Genomic DNA, 13,223 nt, shown 5'->3' with positions numbered 1-13,223 from the left:
GGCTCAACAGATGTAAATACACAAAATAAAATAGGGGTAGATTTAAGTAAAAATAAAAGAAACACAAATAAAAACCCAAAGTATCTGGGTTTCAATCTGAAAGTGAAACCAAGAGGAAGGGGTCGAGAGAGAGAAGAGGGTGGTTTAACCCTCTTATGAGACGTGCTTCGTGAAGCTCTGACACCAGGGTGAATCATTCGTCTCAAATCATTCGGAGTGTGTAATGTGTATCACTGCTAAGGTCACGTGATTTTATTAAACTGGGCTTCGTTACGCGTCATAGCTGGTTCGAAATTGTTTTAAATTTCAACGGTTCGTGAACCAGTGTGTATCTGGTCTCTATGTGATCTCGTATCACTTTATAGATTCGTACACATTTAATGACGCATTTGATTTAGGGTCTGATTGACTTTCAAGTCAAGCTTTCATAAAACGAGCCCTACAGTTTACTAAGATATTGTGCCTTGAAAGACACCTCATATTAAACGATATTAGGTAGCTCGCGGATTGCCATTACCTGATTACACCTTTTGATAAAACCTTTGCAATTGGTTTGTAAAAGGTATTCCGTTGATTTGAGTTTCCTCTACACTTACAGTGTTCTGACCAGCAGGGGTCACATTGTGGCCACATTCCTCGGAGGTCGTAAAATCTCCTTATCATGCCCTGTAACATGACACTGTTTCTGCCCTTGTGTTTGTTCATTTGGGCTGTGTGAGTCATTTGGGCTGTGTGTCATTTTTCGCTGCTTCTCTCGTGAGAAATTAATCTCAGTTTCACTCTTTCTCAACGTGTGATTGGCTGTTCGCTACTGATGTCACACCTAAACTCCTAAACTCAGGATCAAAGCCTGAGTTGACAGAGAAAGTTGATGATCAGCATCATGGTACCAACAAAGCCTGGTTGGATTGGTTTGGTTTTGTCAACTCTAAACTAATCCTGTAACCCTGAGTTTGTTCAACTACCATCATGGTACAGGCCTCGGGTTTTCGCCTGGAAGACTCTATAGAAATCTGGACCCTATTGAACAAAGTTAAACTGAGAGAGCGTGCGTTCACAGACACCAGAATGAACACGTTCACAATAACGTTCATCAGGCAGTAATACAGTACCTTCAGTTCACGTTCGCCCAAAATATGAACGAGTTCATGAACTATCGTTCAATGAACGCGTTCAGGCACAACACTGAAGATACAACATAAAGACATAGGTGAACATATGTAGAGCATATAACAACAAACCAAACGTGAAAAAACGGAGCAGGTAGAGTTCACGGTGAAAATAGGAACAAAGTTTAGGCAGAGGGTAAAGCTAGGTATAAAAATAGATCCCCTAATCTTTTTAAACTACAGTTAGATTTGGCGAAATTAAACAAAACAGCTTTCAACTGCAGATAGGCCTATTGCTTATTTATCGTCGCAACCCTGGTTCACTAACAGTAACGTTATACCAGTCGACACCAAAGTTACACTGTCATAGCTAAGCCAGTGTAATGTTAGTTATGCTACATAACGTTAGGTAGCTATAATAGGTAGCTACGTGTGCTAGTGATACATGCTACATGAAAAAATAAACGTACGATTTCTTGATTTATCCAAAGACTTTTTGTTCATAGCCTTTTCAAATACTGTCTTCCTTTTTTAAACTTGTTTGACTTCGCTGCCTCTATATGCAGGTACTGAGAATTTTGACTGTTCTTTCTCTGCCATAATTGTTATTACTAGCTTCGGTGCCTCTTCAAACAGGTGCGCGCATTTTGGCTGCTCCTGTATCAGCAGAGGTGGTATCCATGGTAGCAAGGGAGAGTGACAGTCGCCCCAGCCAATCATTTCTTTCGTCCCAAATGGAATAATGAGCTGTGTTTATTACAGTCCTGAGAGGACTACAGACACTCGATTTTTATAATTTATTTTCCAGAGTACTTACACTGGGGATTTCTACCTACCCTGCCTTTAATTCACAATCTTTCTAAAAAAATATGAACGTTTTTGGTTTAATATATATATATATATATAGACTGTCAATGATCTATATTCATGTTCATTTATATTTTATTTGTTCATTATTTAATTATTTATTTTGTTGGATTTTAGTTGGACTTGGTCAGAACTGTTTCAAAAATTTTTATCTGCATGATGCCTGCTGCCTTTGGGCTCAGTGATGTTGAATTTAAATGTCATGTAAAATAAAGACATGTTATGTTACATTATTGATTAATTAATTAAAAAAGAGGGATCACATTTGTCTTAGTATTTAGTATTTCCCTGCATCTATCTATCTATCTATCTATCTATCTATCTATCTATCTATCTATCTATCTATCTATCTATCTGTCTATATACTCTGTTCAGTGTTTTACTTGCTGAAGGATTGAAGTCATGAAAATTGAATTCTCTGTTTTCATAATGTGTTTCCTTTCACAGCATTTTACACTTCCTCTTTGCTTTGTTGGTCATTTTTGCCTCTAGCTATTGCCTGCATAATTTTACTTTCTCATTCTCTCATTGTCTCACTTAGTTATATCATTCCTTTGTGTGCATTCAGACACCCTTTGATCCGTTGTCTTTTCTCTTTGTCTCACTTTTTTCTCTTCAGACTCTAAACTCTGTCACCCCTCACCTGGATGTGGAGGAGTGCAGCGTGTCTCTGCTGCCCCGAAACCGCGAGAAGAACCGGAGCATGGACGTGTTGCCGCCCGACCGTGCCCTCGCGTTTCTCGTGTCCACAGAGGGGGATGGCAACAACTACATAAACGCGGCACTGATGGACAGCTTCCTGCAGCCTGCTGCATTTGTGGTCACCCCTCATCCCCTGCCCACCACCACCGCAGACTTCTGGAGACTTGTATTTGACTACGGTTGTACCTCCATCATCATGCTTAACCAACTCAACCAGTCCAACTCTGCCTGGGTAAGAGAGATAGATTAACAGATAAACATCCCACAATGTGTGTTGATACTGTGCAAATTACACAATAGGATTTCTGGAATTTTTCTGGTCAGTTTATTCTCTATACTGAGCATTCATGTCCATTACAGTTTTTTCACGATAGCTAGGATTAATTTCATGAGAGTTAGGTCACTTCTTCACACAGTAAGCACAACCACAATCTATTGCTCTGTATTCGGATGTACTACATCCGCCATGTTGTTATTGTCAAATGACCTAGCAGCTTCAGTTGTGTTGCTTCACTGCCATTCATAAATCCTTCCCCGTGGCCTCATGGGATAGTAAAGCGCACTTCAGAATCTCGGCGGTAGTAGTAGGTCATCCAGGTACTTTTCACCGAATGTTTTTCAAATATAATGTTTTAGAACAGTACTACTCTGTTGGTGTACTGTTTTTCACATGCTATATAGTAGGGAAGTATTAAATTTCGGACGCAACTCATGTGTGTTAATCTGTGTATCATTATCGGTTGCTTTGGCACAAAATACATGACTTCATCTTTCAAATGACATGGCGCCACAGCCGCTGCACCCCATCCAGTGCCCCGTGCAAGCCTCTACACCATCTTGTCTGGAAGGACGATAGGAGGAGGCTTACCCAGAGTGTACCTGACAATGTTGTTCCGTGATAACCCATACAGTGAGATATTGGATAACACTGGGAAAGCGTGCCCTTTCTGTTTGTAAAGGAGAACGCTGCAGAAGCCACTTTCTTCAAAGAGTTATGTGGAAAATACATATGGACTAGCCCGAAGGTTGTGCTCCATATTAAATAATCGGTGACTTAGCCGAAGGGAAAGACACAGGCTTCCGATAGGAGCAGCCGTGGAGAATATCATCAGAAATCATTCTAATGATGATTTGATGCTCAAGAAACATTTCTCATTATTATCAATGTTGAAAACAGTTGTGTACCCTTTTTTAGGATTCTTTGATGAACAGAAAGATTAAAAACAACAGCATTTATTTGAAATAGAATATTTTGTAACATTATAAATGTCTTTACTGTCACTTTTGATACAATTCAATTCCTCCTTGATGAATAAAAGTATTTATTTTATTTTATTTATTTCCCCCCAAAAATAAAATAAATATTCTTACTGACCCCAAACTTTTGAACGGTAGTGTTTAATGTTACAAAAGATTATATTTCAGATAAATGCTGTTCTTTTGAACTTTCTATTCATCAAAGAATCCTGAAATACAACAAATTTTCAACATTGATAATAATGAGAAATGTTTCTTGAGCATCAAATCATCATATTAGAATGATTTCAGAAGGATCATGTGACACTGAAGACTGGAGTAATGATGCTGAAAATTCAGCTTTGATCACAGGAATAAATTATATTTTAAAAATATTACAATTGAAAACTGTAATTTTAAATTGTAATAATATTTCACAATATTACGGTTTTTGCTGTATTTTAATGAAATAAATACAGCATTGGTGATCATAAGTTACTTATTTTAAAAACATAAAAAATCGTACCGACCCCAAACTTTTGAACGGCAGTGTATATATATATAATCCAAATATAAATGAAAATCAAAAGCACATTTTTAGTACATAGTCACACCTGGAAACACGTTCAAATAGGCTATATGGGCCATTCTACAGAATTTGTTTAAAGTTAGAGTTGGAAACATCTTGAAAAGAAAATTGTCTTTTTCCATAAATTTCTTATAAAGGATTCTTTTTTAAAGTAGGTCAATACATTTTTATCATACATATTTTAAAGTTAAGGATTCATCAGTTTGATATAGCTTAGGCTACATTGGAACAAACACTATAATAACATCTTAGTTGATGAGTTTATTTTTGACAAAACATACTATATATTTACCATAAGCAGAAACTGGCCAAAAAAAAAAAAGCTTATTTGATATTTTAGAATAAAAACTTTATAATCTATCCAAAACTACGAAATGTTGTCTTTCATATTTCATCTAACATAGTAAACAACAGCACCCATCTGTGCCGTTAATTCATTCACACACAGAAACCTGGTTCAAATTTAAACAGTCTTTTTGCGTTTACAGACACTATTCCATATCACGATTAGAACAAAGCACAAGAATAAAAAACATACTATTCACTATTCTCGGCTAGATCCGTTGCTCCTCGAAATGAAAATAAACCAGCACATGTTCTGAGGTAAACGTCCCTAGATTATTCCTCACAGCCTCGCAAGACGGCATAGTACATTAATCTGACGATTAAACTTGGTGTGTTATCGAGTTCATGTGGGCGTTTACACCTTTGCATGTGTTGCCTCAGATCATTTGCGTTTGAATAGCGTGCGCTCTCCGTGGGTGTGTCAAATTAGCAGATTAATGAGCTGCGAGAACGATATTGAGAACGGCTGACATCTCTCTCTTTTTATATAGATTACATAAACAGAGAATATTTATTTTAGTTTTGAGTTAGATAATTTAAAAGTACAAACTTAAACTATTATAAAGTTATATTGCTCATGCCTGGGTGAATAGTATTCGCTGAGTTTTGTTTAAGTTTAGAGACGTGCTCCAGAAAAAAAGTTCACAGAGACGAAGAGGCAGAAAGCACACCCTGTTTATTTTCTTTATTTTACAAAAGCACAATGTTTTATTTCGATTTTAAGTGGACACATAAAAAAGTAGACATTTAACAGTTTAATTTTATTTCTTAAGTCTGTATGACCAAAAATGACAGAGTGGCATTGACAAAAATGACAGGGGGAAATGCATATTTGCGGTGGCCCCGGGGCTAGCTGTGTCCCATTGCGTCCATGCCAAGTCTTGACCGCAGCTCCGAGAAGGTCATCTTCCCTTAATGGGTACATGACTCATCAACGAACGCTGCCTCAGAGTGTTCGAGGCCCAGACACACGAGGAAGTGTTTGTGACCATCCCGTGACCCCAGGTGAGGACCGCATCCAGAAACACATAGATAGAACGTCATTTTGAAAAAGACGCGAACTGTGTAAGCTTTTTTAGGAACTGCTCTCACAGGTGCTGAGGTACGCAGGGGAAGAGTCACCGCGAACACAGACAGGAATGTGCACCCGTCTGTGCGCAGTCTCTCCCTCACTGGTCTTACCAGCTGTAAAAACAGCTTTTGAGCGCTCTTAAAGGTGCACCTTACCAGCTGTAAAAACAGCTTTTGAGCGCTCTCAGAGGCCCACCTTACCAACTGTTATAACAGCTTTTTTTGCTTTGCTCAAAATAAAGAAAACAAAAAAAGGAGAGAGAGAGAAAGATCGTTCGCGCTGCTGAGCCGTCATGCCCACACCAAGTGAAGAGGTCCGCTGTTGAAAGTCTTGTAGTCTCTTCCTGAAGACAGCATCGAAGTGTTTGGCTCCAAAGCAAAAAGCTGAAGTGCAATTGCAGCAGCTGCTCGTTATATACCCGCGCTGCGAGGCCACGCAGCTGATGCAAATGATTGCACGCCAATGTGTATTGGCTTGTTTAGTTTCACTTGAAGTAGATTGGCCTCTCTAGCGAGATTCCTATTGGTCAGTCATGACCAACGTAGTAGTGGCTGGCCGATAGGAAACCATAACTAAATTTCTACAGTACCTACAGCTCAATTTGCATGTTTTTATATATTTTTTTAATTATTAAATGCAAGTTAAATACCTAACATAATACAAAAGACAGCAATTTCCTGTATTTCTACTGTATCCAAATCTAAAAGATAAAATGCAGTCAAAACAGTGGAGCGCCTACACTATGGCAGGCCCACCGACAGGGGGGGACAAACGGGTCTGTTGTCCCGGGCCCAGGGTAGTGGGGGGGCCCAGAACTGGGCCCTCATTAAATTATGGAATAATTGTTAAAAAATAAATAAAATAGGCATATTTGTGGAAAAAATATCTAATATTTGAGTTACATAAAAGCTTTTTATTTGTTTTCTTCCTAATTGTCCTTGAAATAGTGGTCAAGAACCCCTCCACCCCCAAAACAAAATGACCAATGATCAAAATTTGATGTTGTCATTTGATTTGAAGTTCAATAGGATAACGTTACGCTCAAAATGTCCGGTCAGCACAAGTCCGGTGCTCAGAAAAGAAAAGAAAGGAGAAGAAGCGAAGAAGAAAATAGAGGCCTTCGAGATGTCCTAAACAAATATTTTAAAAAAGGTGGTGACGGTGAAGCTGGAACTAACGTTAGTAAAGTCAACGTAGAGCAAGGTAAGAAACAGCGCTGCCAACATTTTTGAGTGTTGTCGAAGACCCGGTACTTCGGTACCAAGTCGGTACTATTTTTTTTTTTAAACGTCACGCCACAGTACCAGGTCTTCTCAAACCCGGTACTTGATGCGCGTGCATGCCCGAAGCGCGTGCAGTTGCGTCCTCTTCATAAAAGTGCTGAGACATTGCGACCGGCGGTGCTGCTGATGTGGTAGCTGTAAATCCACTTGTTGATAAGATAGGAGGAAAGAGCCACATAGGAAATATTTTGGATATTAGCTCATAATAGCGACGTGGCGCGCTCGTTTTTTACAGGCGCGCCTAAGTTCATTGTTGCATAGCAACGACAGACGCCATGGGAGAGCACGCGCTCGTGGAAAGGAGATAGCGGTGCAACTGCGCTCTCCATGATGACGAGGAAGTATTAGCAAAGAATTCATTGATTTCTAGCCCTTGCATTAGCTTTACTGCTAGATATATTTATGGAGATGAGAAATAAAAAGCCGGCTGAAATGCGTCACTGTCATCATCGGTGAACAGATAATGGGCCAGATCCGAGTCTATTTTTGCTGCGCTGCTCATGCTTAATTAAAAGTGAAAGCACACTTTTGATGGACAAAAAATAAATATGATTTCACACAAAAAGTGCCCAAAATGCCAAGATTTTGCATGTCTGTGTTTTAACAAGAACTGTAGTAGGCTATGTCAGAAAAGAAAATGAAGTCATTTATAGAAAATGTACCCATTTAAACGTGTTTTTATTATTCAGTTTGGGTAAAAGTATATGGTGTTTTATAAAAATAAAAAAAATCGTGGGGGGTGGGGGCCCATCTAAGATTATCTTGTCCCGGGCCCAGGCAAGACTGTCAGCTGGCCTCCACTATGGTGTTGGGGCTATACATACAGAATGTGTGTTTACATTATACTGCCCTATATATTTTTTTTCATTTTCCATTGTTTTTCTGTGTAAAGACGCAGTAGATGGATTTTTTGATTCCTTGTGACCTGTGTCTTGCGTTTTAAACCGCAAAAATGTAGTCTGTGTGAATGCCCCAATTTCAATTTAATTACCATCTAAACAAAAGGGAACATCTTAAGAATATGTTTGTACTTGAATGTAAACATGGATCATGTAACATACTGCAGTACATTCTAAACATTACAGAGGTGTCATTCTTGTCAATTTTACAAAAGAAAGCATTGCGTGATGAAAAATGGCATGAATTCTGACTTCACTCAAACCAAACTTAAATCTGAAAATGCATGCACCAGTTACCGTACATTACAAAATGTATTTCCACATATGAAATTTTACAGTTACATTTACTGTAGATTGACAGATTACAATTAAAAATGTCAGATTTAGTGCAATATTTGTAATGCTTCTGCTTTCATGTGAGGAGAGAAAAATCAGGTTTAGGCCACAGACAACTGTGGTGTGAATATAACCTTTACATATATTAAGCCCCCCTGTGACCTTTTGTTTTGAAGTCTTTGAGAGTGTGAAAGCTATTTTTTGGTAGGTCAGACCCCCCCGGGACCCCATAATTCTTACTCTGGGTTAACAGCAAACACACAATGTGCCTTTCATTTGAGACTCCCCACATTGATAATGTGTTTGTCTTGTCTAAATTGGCAATGGAAAGGACAAACTCACCAAGACACCAACCTACTCGTGATTTACACTCTTCTCCCCCTACAGGGAACCACTGTGACCCGTTCTCCTTGATAAAGCATTTCTGGTGCACATTTTTCGACTGAACGCACAATTAGAGTGTGTCATCTTTAAGACTCACCTGATAATACATCTGTATTTGTGCTTTTGTTGTGTGAGGTAATCTGCAAAAAGCTATTTTATAGTTATTTCTGTTTCCTGTCCCCCATTTGATGTGTGCAAAACATTTTTTTTTCCTACGGATTATCTCACTGATTCCTCTGACTTTCTAGAAATATCTCTCTTTTCTCTTTCTTTTGCAGTCACCCATTTCTGATCTGTCTGTCTGTCTGTGTGTTTGTATGAATATGTATCTTCTTCTGCACCATGTCACTATGGTAATATGCATCATTGTGACAAGAATTTATCAATTTATATCTCATCTTTATCAACATCTCTCTATCTCACATTGGAAATACATGGCTGAAGCTGTTTTACGCCTTCTTGTTTTAAATAAAAGCATGTTGGATTAGATCTGTCTGCAACAGGCATGAGTGAAAATTAATTGACACATTGAGCAAATGGTAATCTGGTGGGAGATTAGACTAGAAAATGCTGCCGATATGGAGAAATGAGCAAGGATTATTTATCTTGGTGGGCTGCAATTGGATTTTCAGTGCTGATTAGCCTATCTCTGGCATTTCCTTGACTCCATTATCCTTTCACTGTCTATCTTCACCCTTCGCTTAATCACAAGATGCCAATTTTCTCTATCCGCTATCTATTTTATTTAATACATTCCAAACAGACATTGACTTGAATATGTATCTTCTATGATTGTGGGAATAATGTAAAAGAAAAAAAAAAACATTATGGTGGTACTCCCAAATTCAAAATAAGAAAAAAAATGGTAAGTAATAAAAGTTGTTTTGTTTTAAAATAGTATTATGCTAATAAGTAACACTTCACAATATGGTTCCAATTGTTAACATTAGTTAACATGAACTAATAATGAACAATACTTCTAAAGCATGTATTAATCAAAAGCTGTATCTGTTAATGCTATTAATTGGACCTGAGCTAACACAAACAAAAAAAATAACACTTGTATGTAACTAATTTATAACTGGCTAATTTAGTTAAAGGGGTCATCAGATGCAAAATTCACTTTTATATGGTGTTGCAAATAAATGTCTTTGCCGTGTGTGGAGACAACCACCATACAATGAAAAAAATGCATTCACTCCTTTTTTTAATCCTCAAATAGCCTAAACACTCTCAATAATCAAGCCGTTTGGATTTTCTAAGCAATATGATGTACTATTGCTCATGCTCCGCCCACGACCAATGACGGACTGTCCCGTATTAGCATATTTCCGCCCCAGCCATTTGTATACTGTCCACCAAGGCAGCACTTTAGTGTCTTGTGTCGACATGCCCCACGGAAGAGAGGGGTGGGGTGAGCAGTTTCTTATTATCATTTAAAGAGACATGTACCGAAACGGGTCGCTGTGAACAGAGCTGTTTTTGAGGAGGTAAAAAGGGTGTCGTTTTACACAAACATTGAGGAATTTTAGCCAAAGTATGTTACAAACTTTACACTAAGATCCTAAAGAATCATACCAACTTAACAGCTCTAAATTGGTTTAATAATTACTTATCAGAAAGATCTCAGAGAGTCTCAGTTGAAATTTTTATTTCAGCAGAACAAACAATTAAAAAAGGTGTCCCACAGGGTTCTGTTTTAGGACCAATTTTATTTTCAATTTATATCAATGACTTAGGTTGTGGGATAGCCCCAGCTAGAATTCATCTATATGCTAATGACACAATAATTTACACAGTAGCACATTCTTTGAAGCAAGCCATAGAGTTTCTGCAAGATTTTTTTTTTCGGTCTTTATAACTGTCATTGTCAAGTTTGAAATTATCTTTAAACACGAAAAAAAAATGCTTTTCACCAATTTTTCCATTAAAACAGATCGCCGATTTTAACTTTAGAAGGGGACTGTATCGAAAGAGTAAATTGTTATAAATACTATAAAGCTAGGTTTTAATGTACATATTGAACATCTCTTGAATAAGCTTTAACCAAAACTCGGTTTCTTCTTTAGTAAAAAAAAGAAAGGTTTTCCTTTTGAAGCAAGAAAGAGAATTATTCAAAGTTCTTTCCTCCCAGTTTTGGATTACGATGATGTGATGTATATGCATGCAAGTTCATCTTCACTAAAAAAGTTAGATTGTGTACACCATGCTGCCTTACGCTTTGTGACGAGTGCCTCTTCACGCACTCATCATTGTACCTTGTATGAATTGGTGGGTTGGACTTCTTTGTTTCAAAGGAGAAAAATACACATGTTGATGTTTATTGCTAAGGCATTAATTAGGCAAATTACCAATTCTGTTTTCTTTTATCTTATTACACCTGTAATTATAGCACTAGATCTAGTGCTAAACTGCTTTTAACGGTTCCTAGAGTACGTTTAGCGCTTGGTAAAACCACCTTCTCTTCCTTTGCTCCCTGGTTATGGAATGAGCTGCAGAGTATAGTAATGATAGAAAAACTCCCCTCTTTAAAAGTTTTTACAAATCTCTTATCGACCAATTTAAAGGAAATGTGTGCATGTTTTGATAAGTAGCTTTTGTTATCATTTTATGTTGTAGGTGTATGTGCTCGGTAAAATTTGATGTAAGATTCTTAGCTTTATGTTTGTATGTTGTTGTGAAACTTTTTGTGCTGCCATTTTTGCCAGGACTCCCTGGAAGAAGAGCTTTTATATCTCAATGGGACTATCCTGGTAAAATAAAGGATAAATAAAATTTAAAAAAATTAAAAACTTGTGAAAAATGGGCATCCGATGACCCCTTTATATGCACTTGTATTTAACTGATGTGTATTGCTCATTGTTAAATAATGTTAGATAATGCATTATCTATCTAACTAATGGAACATTATTGTAAAGTGTTACCTGACAAGATTGGGAAAAAAAACCCCAAAAAATGCAGGGTGTCCTTTTGTTTGTCATTTGACAAGAAAAACATAAATCATTTGGATAGAAACATCCACCGCTATAACTTTAGTTTGGCTATCTTACTTCAGAGACATTGCCTTGATGAAGGGTACACTGCTAAGCTCAATGGTGCAAAGGACTGGACTATAGGACTGCACAAATCACTGAGATGTTGTTAGAGAAATGAAAGCCCAGATTTCCTGTTAATTTGACCTATCCAATTACTTTTATTGTAATGTGCGTTTTCATTGCATATATTTGTATATAGTTCATTGTAGTCATTGTAGTAATTTATGCTCCATATATGTTTGTATTTTGAATTAAAAACGTGATTAAAAAAAAAGAAATAAAAGAAAACCATAAACAAGAAATAATATCATAGAGAGGACAAATATCATATAATTTTACCTTTTTTGAATTTTTGTAAAAATTGGAAACCATTTCATAATATTTGAATATTTTAAAAAAAATAACTATGCATTTTTAAATGTTTATTGTCAATGTTATTAGAGTTATTATACCAGTCATTCCATTTCATGATCAACAATCTCATCATTGATTGCTGTTCATCCATAATAATACTCTGTTTATGTTATAGTTATATTATTCTGGTGTATTGCAAGTGTTATTATTATTGTAGTTTTTTTCTCTTCTTCTTTCTTTTTTTAGTTGCATATATTTAGTTTTTCTAGTGTTTAGTGTTATAGTGTTTGTCACTTTCTCTGTTCTAAACAACACTTTTGTATAGGAATGAAATTAAATTGAATTGTACAGCAATTTACATGTGTAATTATTTCCTTCTCTTTCTCAGCCTTGTCTACAATACTGGCCTGAAACAGGGATGCAGCAGTATGGACCCATGACGGTGGAGCTGCTCTCCAGATCCACTGATGACAATGTTGTCACTCGTCTATTCAGGGTGAACAACATCACACGGGTGAGTTTATAATGCCATATACACTGACATTCAAAAGTTTGGGCTCGGTAAGATTTTTAATGTTTTTAAAAGAAGTCTCTTCTGCTCACCAAGGCTGCATTTATTTGATTAAAAATACAACAACAAAAAAACCAGTAAAATTGTTAAATATTATTTTAATGTAAAACGGCTGTTTTCTATGTGAATATATAGTAAAGTGTAATTTATTCCTGTGATCAAAGCTGAATTTTCAGCATCATTACTCCAGTCTTCAGTGTCACATGATCCTTCAGAAATCATTCTAATATGATGATTTGATGCTCAAGAAACATTTATGATTATTATCAATGTTGAAAACAGTTATTTACATTTTTATTTCAGGATTCTTTGAAAGTTAAAAAGAACAGCATTTATCCGAAATAGAATCTTTTGTAACATTAAACACTACCATTCAAAACTTTGGGGTCAGTAAGAATTTTTATTTTATTTTTTGGGGGAAATAAATAAAATAAATCAATA

At 36.7% G+C, this 13,223-nt stretch overlaps 1 protein-coding gene across 9 annotated transcripts in view; it reads left to right on the top strand.

The window, feature by feature from the left end:
* The window catches only part of ptprua (protein tyrosine phosphatase receptor type Ua), a 555,997-nt gene that overhangs the window by 522,132 nt on the left and 20,642 nt on the right, over positions 1 to 13,223 (top strand). For all 9 annotated transcript variants that reach the window (XM_077200103.1, XM_077200106.1, XM_077200105.1 and 6 more), the window contains 2 exons: positions 2,596 to 2,910; positions 12,600 to 12,725. In XM_077200103.1, the coding sequence (XP_077056218.1) occupies positions 2,596 to 2,910; positions 12,600 to 12,725 (441 nt within the window). The remainder of the gene's footprint in view (positions 1 to 2,595; positions 2,911 to 12,599; positions 12,726 to 13,223) is intronic.

Source organism: Siphateles boraxobius, unplaced genomic scaffold (assembly GCF_051911475.1).
Source record: "Siphateles boraxobius isolate OS27281-9 unplaced genomic scaffold, OSU_SipBor_1 43, whole genome shotgun sequence".
Classification (NCBI taxonomy): domain Eukaryota; kingdom Metazoa; phylum Chordata; class Actinopteri; order Cypriniformes; family Leuciscidae; genus Siphateles; species Siphateles boraxobius.
This window is presented reverse-complemented; position numbering and strand designations above follow the sequence as displayed.